The following is an 18,110-nucleotide window of genomic DNA, read 5'->3' as shown; positions in this document are numbered from 1 at the left end:
TCACATTTTTTAAAGATTCGTATTTAGCAGCTATTCTTAGATTTTAGATAATGTGTATAAAAGATGTTTAAACAATTATTGATATTGCGAGACTTACGGTTATATAATTTTATATTATATATTAAAAATTTTGAAAGAGAGAGAAAGAGAAAAAATTTTATACAAGGATAACTTTCAAGTTCTTATTATTTCATATAATGTAATACAACTTGACTTTTTTTTTTAAGCTGGTGGCTATAGTTCTGAAATACAGGAATTGTTACTTTCGCAACTGCGTATTCGAAAGAACGCGATAATGTCTACACGATGTCGCGATCGCACGACGTAATTAACATGCTGTAAAGTTTCGGAGAGATCGGAAATCGAATGGTTGCCCAGCTCGATCGAGCGAGCGCGCGAGCGGATGGGATTAAATGAAAATTCATGCCTTAAAGTTTATAATGGAATTTACCTACCCATTTCGCCTTTTTTAACGAGAAACTTTACAAGCCACGGCTGCTCAACACGGTAATGCCCCGGCGGAAACTTATTTAAAACTCCTCATATACCGATATGCCCTTCGCTCCTCCCCTGTACCTTTCTAATATCCTGAAATATACGCGTGACATGGCGTTAACTAGAGAATCTCGCTTTTTGCGGAGTAGGATATAAAAGATGTATCAGATTCAGTGTCGCACAATACAAATAAATTTCTCAATCACAGATTTTTCAAGATAAATTTTTGTCATTAGAAAAAATCTGACTTGAATTTTTAAAGTAGATTTCCACTTTCTTTACTTTCTTTTTTTAATTTATTTTAAATATGATAGGCTTTAAACTTTAAGCTTGAAAACTTTATCTTGCATTAATGAAAAAGGAGATATTTTGAGAATCACTGGAATTTGATTAAATCTTAATTAGTATTTGTATTATATGATATAGATTGATTATTGATCTATCGATTGAGATGTTTATTTCAAATATATATGTATATAGAATGTCAAATTGCATTATTTTTGTGTGAGAAATGCGATAGATCATTTCACTAACAATTTTTCATCGCACAATTCACGGTACAAAACCCCAATTTCCGCGATACATTAGCTTCGCGTCGCAAAACGCATCCACTTACGCAAGAGACGCACCCCTTCTCTGTCCTTTCGTCGTGACAGACGGGGATAGAGACGGGGTAGGCAGAGATCTATCGGAAAATTAGTGAGATCTACAAGTTGCATGCCCGCGAGTGAGAGAGAAAGAGAGATAGAGAGAAAGTGTGTATGTGTGTGGGAGCGGACTTAAACTGCCGAGCTCCGAGTGCGGATTTTCCCCCATCTTCGCCCCGGTTTCACGGACGCATCCCGCGCCTTCCTCGCCAGGAACTCTCCCTCTCGCCATTTACCCTCTCCCTCCCCTTGATACCCTTGTTTCGCTCTCGCCGATTTAATCCGGGATTCAGCACTCAATTTGGTGCGTTACACGGCGGTTTGTATGCCTCAGCTCGCCTTACCAGCCACATCCGCTACATACACACATATACATACACATTCTCTCACTCTCTTCTCTCTTCCCACGCTTCCCTCCCGCGCGTATTACCTATCTACCTATCCTTCTCACACACAGGAACATATACGCAAAGACAGACACACACACACACACATACACAGCAACCCGCCCATATCCCAGATCGTCTCGCCTCTTGTTTCTACTCTGTTCGTCCTCGTTCTCTCGCGAGCAAAGACCGCTACATGCCGTCTACCCTCTTTTTCCCCGTTCCTCCTATCCTCTTTCTCCCTCCTTTTACCCTTCCCTTTACTCTGTCCTCGATTTCTCATTTTCTCTCTCTCTCTTTCTCTCTCTCTTTCTGTCTTTATCCTTTATCAACGTCTCTATATCTCCGTCTTTCTCTTTATCCCTTAGTAGTCACCATCTCTATCCATGAGAGCAAGCACCCCCCGTTCTCAAGCGCTCTTTCTATTCCTCTCTTGTTGTCCCGAGAGAGAACACTTGCCGACGCTCCTGATGTTTCCACTGTTCGTCTCCTCCTCCCCTCTCTATTGCCACCGACGCAAACGGCGTCGTCACCACCGCCGATGTCGCCTTCCCACCCCTTTCTTCAACGGCACTACTTGAATCCGACCTACGTTTTTCATCCCCCTATGTTCCCCTCCTCCTCCCCTCGAGTGGAACCGAGCGAGCGCAAGGCGTCGTCGTCGTCCCCTCGTTCGCATTTAAATTAGATTAGATAAGTTAATCAATGCGGTATTCAAAGTAAAACCCGGGATTTCGTGTCGGCCGGCAAGAGCGGACTGGCGAATGAGGGTGAAAGGAAGGAAGAGGGGAGAAATTATTGGCAGTTAGAAACGCGATCGCTCAATTTTTCGCGAGGGGAGAGGGAGGGGAGTGAGGGAGGAAGCAGGAGTAAATGGGGGGGTTAGTCGACCGATGCATGCTTTTACTTTTTTACATATCGAGCCGAGAAAAACCGTAGAAATCCTGACGTGCAGTCGTCACGCGTTCGCTTATCGAAGTTTACAGCGAGTGATCGAGTATCATCGCGATGATGAAGACGACAATAATCATCGTGATTCTCGGCTGAATTTGTTGCGTTTTTTTGTGAATAATCTTTTGAATACTTTGGATACCTGGCGATGGTGTTATCAGTCATTGTCGAGGTCATAATTTCGGGGAATGTTGCGGTTGTTAGAGATGTTCGATCGGCCAGATAATTAGGGTGAGGAAATAGTGTACGCTATATCATTTAGGGCATATACACAGAAGAGGGAAGAGTACAAGTGCGTAATCGCATTATTATAATATCATAAAATCTCAATGATTTGTCACAATAGCTGAAAAAGTCTTATTTTTATATTATACATATACATATACACGCAGAATTTGTAATTAGATAAAGCTAAATAATATTTCTTATTATTGGAATAAGATAATAAAAAATTATTGTTATAGTTATTAGTATGTTATGGGACATTTAATGCATGTTTAAAATTTAAGTGCGATCTATACTATTATTTAACATATTTAAAAATTTCAGATGTAATTTAATATTATGGCTTTTGATTTGATTTTTATCATTTTGGAGTAATTAGTAATCGGAAATTTTTTTGTAATATATTGTAATAGATTCTTTTATATTAATTTTTTATAGGCGTAAAAAATATTATTTTAATAATTTCTGTATTATTATCAATAATTTTACGTAATTTGATTTGTGTGCATCTTATGTGAAACACAATACTATTGTTAATTAATTTTATAAAAATTAAGAGCTATTATATTTTCTGCGCATTAAATGTATTCGTATGTTTGGCAGAATGTATTTGTAATAGAAGTAATAACTTGCATTTAAACTTGAGATTTATTTTTTGTCGCGCGAAACGAAGTTGGAATACAATCAGAATTTCTGATAAAGGCGAAAAGAAATCCGATTCATTTGGCCGGGAAACGCTTGGCCAGTTGCCCTAACGCGACACCCCTTTTAATCACCAGAAATGTCTACTAAAAGCACTCGAAGCCGCTCGAAAACATCGGGACGACCCACAACTTTAATCTTTCCCCGTTGTTAGTGCTCTACGAGTGTCTGGATGTTCGTTCTGTTTAAAAGTCATATTTGTTTCATAAAAGGAACGCGCTACGAGTGAAAACCGCACGCTCTCCACCCCGATTTACGCATGCATTTCCGAGACGAGGGCGAGATTCCCCTAAATTTCTTACACGCATGTATTTGCTGTGGATTTACAGAAAATAACGCAGGTTATTCTTGTACTGTCAATCTTGCATTATAAATAATTCTCGAACTCTAAAAAAGAATTGATAAAAATGTATAGAATAATTATAAGATTATTATATAATAGCCTCAATTTGATTCACTTTAATAAAATATTTGTATCAAAAACATAGTCGGAAATTTTGTTAAGGAAAAAAACGGTGAATTTTTATTTTTCTGAGATTATTGATTATTTTTTTAAATTATGTTGCAATTCATAAAGAATTTTCCTTTATTTCTCATTAAATGAAAACACGATACATATTTTGATCTAATATAACAACTATTTTTTTTTTATTCTAGACAACTTATTCCTCTTTTAATTATAAAGTTTATAAGCAAGATCTTGATTTAATTGTAGGATCGCGTTTTCTCGCTGAATTAACTTACTGATGCGGGTTTTAAATGTGATGTCCGTCCGATCAAACTATGATTAAGGTTCTTGTATAAGGGATGTAATTATATTTAATTATATTGTCGCAATCTCTTTAAATCAAGAGTAGAGTGCATACAATATTTTACTGTCATCTGTTCTCTTTTTAATAATATATCTTTTTAAAATAACACGTTGCGTGAGATATTTCGTTACGACAAATTTCATTGAAAAACTACTATTTTTTTAAATAATATGATTGATAACGTATCTATTTATGCGTCTCTCTGAGCAAATAGAGGAGTATCTTTAAGATACATCGCTCGTTGCATAACGTCCGAGGGAATGCAGTCATTAACGAGCAAATCCGTTAATTTTCGAAATAAATTTTATTGGCAGATGGGCAAAATCCGACAGGGTGCACGTGCTCGCGCGTCAGATCGCGTCTGCTTTTGAGAAATATCGGTGGCAGATTGCGTGAAGTTTATCCATTGCGGTGGAAGACAAATCGACGCAGGAGGAAAAGGACCCTCTTAGGTACATCGGTGGCTGACAAACTGACCAAAGCCATCCTCCCGCGACCCTCTCGACCGCCACATTATCGGAAGCTTGTGGACAGCGGGACCATTTATACTGTTAAAAGTCCGACGATAGAATGGGGGAAAGAGACCGTGAGACAAAGAGAGGCTAAAACGAGATGAAATCGTTCTCCATTTGGTAGCGATAGGAGCGCAGTTTATTGCGCGTTTGCACAATGGCTGGCTTCCAAATCGCCAATAGCAATATTATCTATCCGTATGTGTTAGCGGTAATCCGTTTTATTTCAATCCGTCGAAAACTTACAAGTAATTTAAACAAGCGGGCTCTCTGTATACATTAAAACTCTTTCACAATAATATCTTTTTTGTTATATTATTATCTGCGAGAAAAAATTATTCTTTATTCGTTAATGACATTTATTAACTATATTCAAAATTATCTAGAAACATTATTAATAATAATAATAATAATAGCAAAAGATTGTTGTGTAATAAAGGTATTATAAATATGAAAAATTTGATTCAAGTATTTTAAATTACATTATCTATTTATTGTTTGAAAAACAAGGTATCATTAGTATAGCGTATCAACGAATGTCATCTATGCTTCTCGTCACAATCTGTGCAAATAGTTTCATAGCTTCGGAATCAGGCTTAGATAACTTTACAAAGGCGATTCGCTTGAGATAATCAGCGAACAGAATGTATCCCAGGCAGTCCGCTTTAACCCAGCGGCAATATGGCTGAACGAAATGGAGTGGAATGCCTGCCTGGGTGCCGGATGGAGTGAGTACGGTCGGCGTAGTAGTTGGTGGGCTATAATAACGTATAAAGTAATTAAGGACATCGGGCGACAGCGGGCGGAGGTGGAGGACGACACCAGAGAGGACGACGGGGATCCGGACCAGGGGGAGAGCAGGCAAGGCAGGCAGGCAGGCAGGAAAACGGACAGGTTAGGGAATGCGACATTTACATAGTAATTAAATCGCGGGAGCAAGTGGGGCCGTTGGGGGAGATACCGGTGCTCGAGCAATTACAGACGCATTAGATTGCGGTAAGCACTTGTTTATGGCCCGCCCTGCCTCTCTCCGCTCTCTTCGCTCTCCGCACTCGATTCTGTTCGGCCGTTTCTATTGTCTAAAGCTGCTCTCTTTTCCTCCCCCTCCTCTGCTCTTGCTCTTTTTTTTTCGAGTCACCCGCTACTGCGATGCACTAGTTTTGCACTTTATACCGAAAACACGCTTCACTTCTTTTTCAAGTATTAAACGAACGCGGATTTTTAGAGAGTGAAAAGAACATGAAGGGAGGAGATAGAAAATATACAAGCTATTATAAAATTATAAAAATTATCTTATCAATTTGTAAGTAGAAAATATGTCAATGAGGAGATAACATTTCTTAAATATTGCTTTATAAAATTATCCATTAGTTTATTGATTACACGTTACGATTAATATAAAAATTTTTAGTTATTTTTCTTATTGATTTTATTGAAGATAATAATAATCTATTATTATCTCATTTCATTCTTTATTCTACTCTAATGTTTCGTTAATCGTTACGTGTTTCGCTTGAGCGATTTTATTCTCGAGAATCCCCGCGATGCGAGAGTATATACTGATAGATACTGATATCTACTGATGTACGCACGTGTTAATTCACCGTCCCATGATGGCCGACACGGTCAGTCGCTCTATCCCCTATAACCCACCCTATTGCTGGCTTATGTTCTCCTTAATCCTGTGTTCTCGAATCAAATCGTTTGATCCTAGTTCGGCCACAAACCCCTCCTCGTGTCATTTAAGATTCAGACTTCGCCGCGGATTCAAATTTGATTTCAGATCCTGGCTTACTATGAGTACGAATATCATTTGAATCTTAAAGTGCTACCCGGGAATCCGTTCTTGATATAACAAAAGAGTATCCTGAAAAAAAAAGTCGTCTTCTCTATAACAAAAGAGATAATATCGAAATGTTTTGCGTAGAAAATTAGCATGACTTTTTAATCCACATGTATATTATTGGGAGACATTTCTAATTAGATACTTGTGTGTTTGGGGAAAAAAATATAAAATTTAATAAAAATAAAAAATCTCGAGACTTTTTTTGTAAAATTCGATAATTTTTTAAAAATATAACTCTTCTCTTATTTTTTATATCTTTCTCAAGTCTTTAATTACGTTTGCCTTCTCGATTCGCTTCCCCATCTCGTTTTAATGCTATCGATATACGCGAAGTGGCGCTTAATATAAAAGCGCGCCGGGCGAGAGATCCCTGAATTATTAATTATAATGAACAACAATCGAGTGACGCCAGGCCACGGGCGGCGGTGGCGGTCGGCGGGCCGCATTTATCTTAATGACATCACGGCGTGATGCACGAGCGGTTGAAATGTTAAGTAACGATATTAATAAATAGTAGAGTCAGTGCGTGCAATGCGCGGCACAAATGGAGAGCGGGAAGGGAGGGAGGGGGCTGCAACCCCTCGCAGCCGCGAATCCTGGGCTGCGGAACCACGCACGCACGCACGCACGCGCGCGCGTGTTCCGTGTGTATGCGCGCACCCCGGGTGCGAGAGAGGGTGTCGTGAGTTATGAGCGCTCTGTGATATCGATGCATCAATTTGACTAAACGAAGGATTAATTTAATAACAAGTCAGCGGATGAGTCGTCGGATGATGTATAGAAGGAGGGATGAAAGAGACGTGTTTCGAGAGGGCGAGGGAAAGGGGGGGGATATATGGACCCACGACGTGTTCTTTGTACCGCCCACTTATGGTGGGTGCTTGATACTATGTAAACACGCGTCTCATCCGATGGGGAAGAGAGAGAGGAGAAGCGCGGATGCTCATATGGCGAGATTTCACGCCCTCCCCCTCTTCAATGAGATTTTTGACATTATTCTATTCACGTTCTGTGATTTAGTATCATAATACTAAATGTAGCATTGCGTTAGTCAAATATGTTATTATGACATGAACAGGGACTCGAATTATATACAAAGATATGAGTTATTTAACAATAATGAGAGGAAAAAAGAGAAAAAAGGTTTTAATGTTCTTTTATAATAATGTTTTCCTGTAACTTGGAAACAAAGAAATTAATGTGTTCTATGTCTGGACAAGCAAAAATTTTTAATTAAAAAAATTTCACAATTTTTTAAGATTCATCAAAAAAAAAAAAAGAATCCGCAAAACATTTTTTATCTTGTTTATAGTAGCCTATGTAATACTTAAAAAAAAAATAACGATTAATTAATTGTGTGCATCTTACGCCGAGATACTTATACCATCTGCAATCTGCTTATCTTTTACCGCGGAAAATCGAGCATATTGTTGCGAAAGTTAGTCTCTTTTAAGAACTTTTGTCTCTCTATGAAACTCGAAAATATCATCTTATCGAGGTGAACAGGGTATTCCGTGTATATGATACGATAGTATATGGAATGAAAAGTTTCTCCCTCTCCTCGGAACTGTTCTCTAATAATACAAGGAATCGAGCGTTCGTGCAATCCACTCTGAAACGTTTCGCCAATACGCGGAACAACGGGTGGCGTAGAGAAGTAGCGACAGCGGCGGCACGAGAGGGAGGGTTGGAAATCACTTTCATCGCGACGTAATGTTACTAAGCGACAACTTCTCTCGCACCCTCTATCTGTCATGCCAATTAACCAGCCCTCCTCTCCAGCCGTCGTCCTACGGGCCTCTCTCTCTCTCTCTCTTCGGGAAAAGCTATCGGCTAGGATTTATGCGACCCTTCAGAGCGATATATTTTTCATGATTACGATACTTCTCGGGTCAATGGATTATGATATTCCGAGTACGGGGTGCATCTCAAGGTGCAGCGGGAGAAACTTTTAATGAGGGGCATTAGTCGTCGAGATCCGTTCAAAATGGTGCAAAACTTGCGAGTGAGAAGAACGGATAAGAGGATAAGATTGCCTTTTACATTAAAATGGAAAAATGAGCCATACAGTTGCCCAAGTGTGTTAAATATGTTGTTGCGAGAAAAATTAGCCTGCATATTTTATCTTTAAAAAGTTTGCTCTTTCGAAATGTAGATTTGCATTTTTCCATTCTACAATTTTTTCAACTTTTTACAAAATGTCATAGATAAATATTACTTCAGAACATATCAATACATTATCGATTACTGTTTAGCAGGAATATTGACAGATGTCTCATAAAAATTAGATTAAATCTTTTTAGAATGACAATTTTTTTATCCATAGTAAATTTTAAAGATTATACCATAATTATAGAAAACGATAATATCACACATTAAGAACGATCTCTAATCGCAGGGGAAGGGAAAAGGGGGGCCTAAAGTGTGACGGATTAATCGCCAAAGAATCTCTTCGTCATAAGTCGCCATAAGGCGCGGGATAAAACACACGCGCGCACTCTCGCATCCCGATGATGACGCAGAGAAAAAAGATACAGGAAGCCATGATAGCAAAGATAAAGAAGCAAAGGGGAATAAGAGTGAGTGCCAAGAATGAGCGGAGAGAAGGAAAGCGAGTCGGCGGTCCGAGAAAGCAGGAGAGTGATATCGTAAAGTAAGTTCGTGACGTGGATGGCCACCTCGGGCTCTCCTAATGGACAATAACCGCGATATATCATCTCATCCCGCAGGATTCTCCTTCCCTTCTCTCCCTTCTTCCGGCGCAACTGAGTGGCTATTTCCGTTTCTGTATCGCGATTTTAAGCATAACTATAAATACGCTGTTATATTTGTACAATTGTGTCTCATGCACCATTTTGGCGTGATCGTTCGATGTCGAGCTTTATTTTGTAGCTAATCGGCGGATTAAAAGAAATCCAGAGTTTAGAGTGTATTTTGCAAATTTATGAATTTTTTATTTTCGAAGTCAGAGATTATTTAAAAAATTAAAAAACTTTACTTGTTTTATGTATGTATGTAAGTGCTTTCCTATATTATTTTTTATTTTTATATTAAGTTCAGAATATAATAATCATTTATTCAATTTTATCGAGATTTATTACGAAATATTTGCTTTTTCTTATTGTCATTACTTTTCGTCAAGTTTTGTTGTCATTAATACGACTCTTTATTTATTAAGAGATAATCTAATATCAAGATCCATAATATAGAGAAGCTTCTCATTTTACAGTTTTTACTTCAGAAGAATGAAATTGCGTTAAATGGGATGCGTGCAGCGGTTTCATGAACGTTGGCGGAAGACGTCGCGACACTCTCGCGCAATCGCAAACGCAACGCTAACAATGCGATCGTTTGAAATTCAGTTAAAGGGCGTCCCCTCAATTACGGGGCGTCGGACGCCGGCGCCAGCGCCGGCCGCATCAATAAAAGATAGACACGGCATATACGAGACTGCATCTCCCGCCGACGCTGCATTATCAACGAACGTCAAATCGATTAGCGCGATTAATAACAGCAAGCTGCGGCGGTCTTGGGGATGCGCGCCCTGTTCTCTCTTTTATTATTAAATCCCTTCGTAACCAGATGTGAGATTTCTAAGCCGTTTTGTCAAATCTTAAATATTCGTATTCCTCGATGAAAAGATGGCAAGATAATTATGTAAATAAGTTTGGAACGCGTTAAAGTAGAATATGAAACACAAGTACGAATCTTTCGACTGTTCATGACGCAAGTTTCAAAAACCATTATATCGCACATATTAATTTAAAGAGAGAAATTAATGTTTTTATATTTCTTTCACTCAAAAAAGTGGTATTGCAACTACAGCAAAAATTTTCTGGGTGCGCAAAATTAACTGAGGTACATAAATGATTAGCAAATACTGTGATATCGCATATGTTTCGCATTTAATCGATCTAAGTGACAGAGACAGAATTTATATCTGAACTGTTTGTGAAATTTAGAAAGAATGTTTTTCTGTGGCGCCTATCCATGTTAAGGCCAATCATACTTGTTATAAAGTTTGGCTGTGGTAGACAGAAAAAATTAGCGGCAAGAAACAAATGAATATATAATCCTCACGTCTAACATATTTGTATAACGCGCTCAATCTATCTAGCTCTTTTAAACAATTTTTCTCAATTTTTCGATGCTGCAGTTATAATTGGCAGTTATATTTCTCACAAAGATCGTTCTGTAGTATCGAAACTCATATTTATCCAATGCAGTGATTAACATTTGGCAATGGGACCTAAATTTTCTAGAAGATATTATTAGAATGTTGCTGCTATAAATTCTATATGTAACAGACAATATTCTAACAGATACAAAAAATAGCGATAAAGTTTTGTTGTGACACCTAGAAATCTACCTATATCAGCAAGACATTTTTTTGAGTGTTAAATAAACAGATTCTTTGCCTATTACAAAATATAGCCCTTAATAGATTATTCTCACGAAATAAGATGATGAATATTCTTCTTTCGTGCGTATAATGATTCGTACGAGATATCTGTTATTTTAATTTAATGCCATCCTTGTTTCATTGGCGTCACATTAACGGACTAATGAGTAAATCGAAAGGAAATTCCTCTCGCGATTCGCATGGAATCCGCGCATTTAGCTTGAAGAAACGAGACAGAACGGTATCGACAGAGAACGTAGGATCCATCCATCGCCTTCGGCACTGACGTACGACGAAAAAAGGCTCGTAAAAAAGGCGAATCAATCATAAAGTTAGCCTTTTATTCCGCAAGAGATCGGATAGAACGGCGCGTTCGCGCGCGCTACGGGTGGATAGAGGGTGGCGAGGGGGAGAGAAAGGGGGGAAGAGAAACGGAATATAAAGTTACGTCACACGTTTATTTCATTCCCGTTGATCCAATAAAAGTCCCAATAATAATTTCGGATGTTTTCCGATGCAACATGTTTGATTTAGTGTCGGACATTTTGTGATCGCATATCTGCCTCGTAAATCTCGTCGCGGTGGCGCCACTGCATAAAAATATCAAACGTCGATGTGTCCCGCGTTCAACCCCAATCCCGGGCGGTAAAATATTGCCCGCGATTCCGCGCGACGGAAATAGCCTTTCATGCCCCGCCGCCTGATAATTCCAGAATTTCGCAGATTTATATCCCGGAAAGGTTATAGAAGATACGCGCTCGCTCGCGCCCGATCGCGCCCGTTATTATTAATCGCCGCGAGTAACGATAAAGTGGGACGTTTAATTTTTAAAAATTGCCCTCCCCTAACGAATATCTCGCCGTGCCGGCCAGCATCCACCATGGCGCAGCTCGCGCTGTCCGGAAAAATATACGTCAAGATTATGCCGGCCGATTCGAGTACAATGTCGCGATCGAACGGTCGATCGGGTCCGCGCCGCGTGTCGTGATTGAAAATAAAAAGAGTAGGGAAAAAAAAAATTGAGAGAAAAATACAATCGCGCCACTTTGTGGCACGTGATTTTGATGGCGGGCGTATATCAGTGCTCTGATGGTTGCGATTGTAATCCCGATGCCCATAATGGCAGCTGTGGTAGTTGTAGTTATGTTGTAGAATACGTTCAACTCTATGGGAGGGGTAATTGCAACATATCGTTTCCGGCATAATCTCTTAGAAATAATGCGAAAGCTGATTTATAACGTAAATTCTAACGAGTATTGCGATTAGTATTTTATAATTAATAAACGGAATTTTTTTTTAAATATATATTGTTTCCTTGTTTGGCAACGGCGTCTTCTCTGGTACGGTAGACTCTCAGTTTTGCCAAATGGATCGAAATAATACAATGAGAGCAAGAATGAAAAGATAAGCTCCTTTCTTCTCGATTCGCGCAATGATACTCCGAAATGAAACGATATCGTGTACGGACTAATGCCAAGAAGGAAATTATCCCGATGTGCATCTGCGATTTTACTTATTCTGAAGAATTATTATTCGCTTTTGCTCAGACACAATATATATCGTACGACGATAAATTTCTTTTCCATATTTTTCACCGTTGCCAAATTATTAGAATTAAATTGTATTGATTAAAATTATACACTGCGAATGAATCAGTGTAATTGTGTAAGGAACGAGTACTATCGTGTCTCTCTATGATAAATATTTCACGGTCGTTCTTTTTTAATAATTCTACGATGAACGTTTGATTAATAGCCGTGATTTCTTAACGACTTCATGATGACTATTGATTTTATCATTAGACGATACTGCAACTCATTTATCCCGCTGTTAATTATTCCCGTTTATCTTATGTTCTCTAATGTATCTTTTATTATCCAATCTTTATTATTCTATAACACTCATACGAAACGTATTTTTTATGCTGTTTTTATTTTTCACGTAACACAAAGATATAGAAAAATGTAGAAGTTAATAACAAAACATATTAATAATGAAGAGTAAAATATAGTAATCGTATTGATCGAGTCGATTACTTAGATATCACTGCTTTGGCAGCAACACTTACAGCTTTCATAAGCCAACAGCTGCGTTATATCTGTTGTATTCTCGGCAAAAATTTAGCTCGAGCTACTTTGAACTCAAATAAACGGAGCACAGGACTCTTTTTCGGGATTCCTGGCAGAAGTCGTCGATGCTACATATATTGTCTCATATCCACATCGCACACTTAACGCTATGTTTGAGGCATGAATACAGATTCGTATAAAGTACGAGAGTCGAATTTCGCGATTCGAAATGGGAGATTTTGTCGTTTAAACACCAATGCTTCTCTCGTCTTGGCAAATCTATTTGTCTCTTATTCATGTATTAGACATCAACGAAAGGAACAAAGTGACAGCGTCTAGTTTCGAAATAATGACATTTCAGTGAGAAGGGTTGCTTAGGCGTGAAGATTATTGAATTGCACGAGACAATGCGAATGGAGCGCGCACTCCCATTGGAATATTAAAATAATCTGCCATTACTTTAATAAATCTATCCCTTCGCGTTTTCCAGTACTCCGTTCTCGAGTACCACTCCTTCTGCCTCATCTTCTTATCCTTTTCTGTTCACCCTACCGCTCTCCTCGACCCGCCTTCTCGAGCTCCTTCGCGCGAGGCAGGCAGTCGCAGATGTCACTGTACCCCTAATGAGCGCGCTATTTTTCACGAGTATTTTTATCCCGTTTATTGGCTGCCCGCTTCACAAACTGTCGGCTGGATATTAATCATCCGGCTCTTACAACTCTGGTTTTATTTCCTCTAAGGATAAAGAATGGTAGAGGAGCGGCGAGGAAAATCAAGGGGACGAGAACGCTCTCCCCCTCGCCTTCTCCTCCCCTCCCGACCCCTTTCTGTCTTGCTCTTTTTCGCGAGCTGTTCCTTCATTAATGTTATTAAACCGGCCTCCACAGACGCCGTCTCGCTTGCCGTGACTTCATCTCGCGACTTACGACCGACCTTTCGCCGATTTTGGTGAATCGTAAACGATCAGAGCTTCATGTGAGTTATGAACGATGAAGCATACTTCGCTTCTACCTCGTACAAATTGCATCGACACATCTAACATAAGCGGGTTTTTCAATTTCAGCAACGCAAGCAAAATATCATATATCTCTTACGCGATGTCGTTTATATATTATTCAAATATAACTGTTGAAAATTGTCACTTTGGCGATTTGTATGTATAATGTTATACATTATTTTTTTAATTATTAAATAACTAGCATGAATATCTCGGCGGTTAACGCATTTCTGTGATTTTTTAGTTTACATTTTGCTAATACTATCTTAAATACTTCAACGATTTATTACTCTAAAAACAAGATTACATACTCTATCAATATATGTTACAAACTTATATTTTTTGTTTATTATATCTACAAACACTTATCTATATCTTGCAACTAATACATTTTTCTTTTTTATATAAAGAAGAATGTTCAACGTGGCATTGAAAACAAGATCATTACATGTTGTTTCATAGATTAACGTAGATTATAGGCTAAAAGGCTACATCTTTTACATTATTTCTATGTCTGTCATTGATAAAATTATTCTTCGATTTGTGTCTGATAAACATGCAATATAAGATAACCGTTTGAAGTATTTTAAGAAAATGAACATTCTTGACTCTTGATTGTCATAATTCACGCATATTGATTACGGTGTACTTTTTCTTATCAATGCGAAATTCGGCAGGAAAATTACGTAAAACCAAACAGTCAAGATAAACGGGGTGAAGCGTCGCCTAATTATTAATAGCACTAATTTTTGCTAGAATAAAATAACCATAAAAAATCAAATCATTTTTTATAGAATTCTTTAAATCCATTTACATAATTTAATGATCGTAATAAATAATCGTAATGAATCTAATAAATGCGTTTTAAAAATGTAATCGTGATTATGTGAATCACTAAAAAAAAAATGTTGCGTTAGATTAAAAATGATTTATGATAAATAAATTTTTTATATTTTCCTTATAAATAACAATACAAAAGTGGATATATTAATCACCGTAAATTTTTTATGGCTATATATTCGTTACCGATAATGAAGAGAGCACGATAGTCTCGCAATATCATGTGCGGAAATATATCTGCGATTTTATAAATAAGCGCATCTCTTGCAGATAAAGCGAAGTTTAACATTTTTCTTACCAAAATAATAAAGTGTCCATAATCTTGTGGTTTCAGCATGCTCGAGCATGATTTTGATTTCATCGTATCTTTTGCAACGTCTAATCGTACCACATATGTTCCAATAGTTCCTTAAATTGAAGAATAAAATTATAAGCAATAAATAATCATGTGTTAATTAAAAAATATAATAAGAAAAAAAATAAATCCAGATTAATCTGTGTTTTCTTTATTAGGCTACCGATCGATATGTTAGCATATTCACAACAATCGAATTTGCATTTTTTAAGAATCCAAAATTTTATTTTATTATGACATATTGATTATTTTTATTCTGTTATAAATATTTTATTACGCATAATTATTTGTACAAATGATAATAGATCGTAAAAATAACAATAGATGAATGACTTAATTGCAGATTTGATAAACGCGCGCACGTACACATCCATGTAAAAAAAAATTATTTATGCTAAAATAAAAAATAAATCTTGTTAAATGTCAAGTATTAGGAACGTAAATAATGATCGACTGAGCTACTTTGTCTATGAATTTGATACGTATATTTGATACATCTGGGACAAGAAATCTAATGTAGATAAAAATATTAGTATCTCACTGTCAGAAATTCCATAGTAATTTCAGATGTAAGAATACTTAATATCTAAAACATATGTTATTAGTAATTGATAAAAGCAAGAAAGTGAACATTATTTATCGGGGGGTAATCACCGAGACATATTGACTAAATTAACTAAATTGCTAACGTGGTCAAATTCTTACGTATAAATTTAATGAAATAGTGTTGTAATATGTTTAATCAAAAAATTTTAATTCTCTATTAAAATAGATAAAAAAATTTTTAATCAATATTTACAAACGGATTATACGAATATTATATTATACAGAAAATATATATAGATTATGAAATATACATACTTTTACAATTGCAATTACATGAACAAATGCAGATGCTAGCAGGACGGTAAAGTTAACGATTCTCATCAAACAAGCCCTCCATTCGCTTTGATAAGGCCACAATAGAAGATAGTAATCGATAGAAGAAATCGCTTCAACTTGTAGTAACGTTCTCTACGAGATGTTCCATTTATTTCGAAGGATATAAATGGATTGATTGTCGAAATGAGAGTTCATCATTGATCGTCGCTTTATTGCTGCAGTTATCTCATTCCTTTTTTAAGGTTTACTCAATTATTCTTATCATTCATTCGTTTCATTCAATTTCGCGAGATTATTAAGTGAATTATTTATAAGAGAAGTGCATGCGTTTTTTACAAAGAGAGAATTTTTCAGAGGCGTTCAGGTAATCGATTGATAGCGCGCGTACAGTATTCTAATAATATTATGGAAAATATACATGTATATATACACTACGATGTTGCGCTATTGTGTCGATAAATGCGATATAGACAAATTTTTTTTTCCATTTTAAGCAATAGAGAATATAAGAACAGCTTGTGCCGTCATTTAAACATTAATATTGAAAATTATTCTTTAAGATAAATTGCAAATATATATATAATCACAAATAAATAACACTAACTTAAATTCATAGTATTCGAAGATATTTGATTATTGCATTACTTTTATTATTCTTATTTTTTGTTAATACTGCTTTATATCCCAATATTTTATTTTTTTTTTAAAGATTAACATGAATTTTGTCAACATAAATTTATTTTACTTATAATATTACATTTATTTCATGTACACTTATTTACCTGCACAGATAGCATTAATATACTTTTCCTTTTACTAAGAAAAATTTTTGATATGATATTGTATAAAACAAGATTAACACATGTTTGACATAGCATTTTTGAAATGGATATTTTCTACATTATTTATAATTAGCAGAGGTATTTTTAGATTCGTTTAATAAACATGCAATAGGAGATCGTCATTTGAAGTACCTTCAGAAAACGCACATTATTTATCTTTTGTTTTTATTTTCATGTATCGAATATACTAATTTCTCACCATTCCAAAACTTTGTAAAGACATCACGTAAAACTTGCAGGCAGTCAGGACAAGTGGGTGGAGGCATCGTCTCATTATTAACAATAATGAGTTCTGTTCTGAAATAACTGCATCATACCATGCAGAATTATATCTGCAAGATCAACTTTTTTGTTTTAAAATCATTATAACTATGCAATTACCAATTAATAAAATAACGAAGACATTTAATTTCAAATAGATGTTAATTAAATAAAAATTGGATGCCGATTTAAAAAATGGATCTAAAAAAAATTTTTTAATGATATTTTATTAAAGAGAGAAATATTATAATTTATATATATCGTATATATACATTTTTGTAGATCTTGTGCAAATAATATATTTAATGGATGCGTTTATCTTACACATATATTTTCTCATTTTTAATAAATTTTATTAATATCAATTTTTTCTTTTTATTCTTAAATAAACAAATTTTATTATCAACACACTATAACTATTATCGAATGCCAAAAATACTTTAAAAGACATTAAATATATATTATTGAAGAAGTGAATTATACTTACAATTTCTCACATATACTTGAGTTCATATCTGTGATTCTTTGTCCCATGTAATTATGTATGAATAAATAACACAACACTGCACTAGTGAAACCGATAGATCTAATAGCTACTTCCATATTGCCGATAATGTTTGATATCTGAAAGATTTGGTTTTAGTACTTTGAACACTTTTAGTACTTGATGACACTTCGCGAGATAAATCATCCAAAATATTTTACTAATCCATTTTTTCTGTCAACATACCTGCGATAACGTAAAACTTAACGAACATACACATCCCATGAGGTCCAATAGGAATAGATTTGTGTAACAAGTTTCGATTACCTCAATGAATCTTGTAAAAAGAATGTCTTATGAAAAAAATTATGTTATATTATACCTATATTATATATATATATA

At 36.1% G+C, this 18,110-nt stretch overlaps 1 protein-coding gene across 1 annotated transcript in view; it reads right to left on the bottom strand.

Moving 5' to 3' along the window:
• Positions 1–14,946: 14,946 nt before the first annotated feature.
• Positions 14,947–18,110, bottom strand: part of LOC115235322 — a 7,096-nt gene continuing 3,932 nt past the window's right edge. The window contains exons 7-10 of the mRNA XM_029807023.1: positions 17,955–18,045; positions 17,712–17,848; positions 17,163–17,269; positions 14,947–15,292 (exon numbers count right to left, since the gene is read on the bottom strand). Coding sequence (XP_029662883.1) covers positions 15,036–15,292; positions 17,163–17,269; positions 17,712–17,848; positions 17,955–18,045 — 592 coding nt within the window. The 3' untranslated portion in view covers positions 14,947–15,035. The remainder of the gene's footprint in view (positions 15,293–17,162; positions 17,270–17,711; positions 17,849–17,954; positions 18,046–18,110) is intronic.

Source organism: Formica exsecta, unplaced genomic scaffold (genome assembly GCF_003651465.1).
Source record: "Formica exsecta isolate Colony F162 unplaced genomic scaffold, ASM365146v1 scaffold218, whole genome shotgun sequence".
Classification (NCBI taxonomy): Eukaryota; Metazoa; Arthropoda; class Insecta; order Hymenoptera; family Formicidae; genus Formica; species Formica exsecta.
This window is presented reverse-complemented; position numbering and strand designations above follow the sequence as displayed.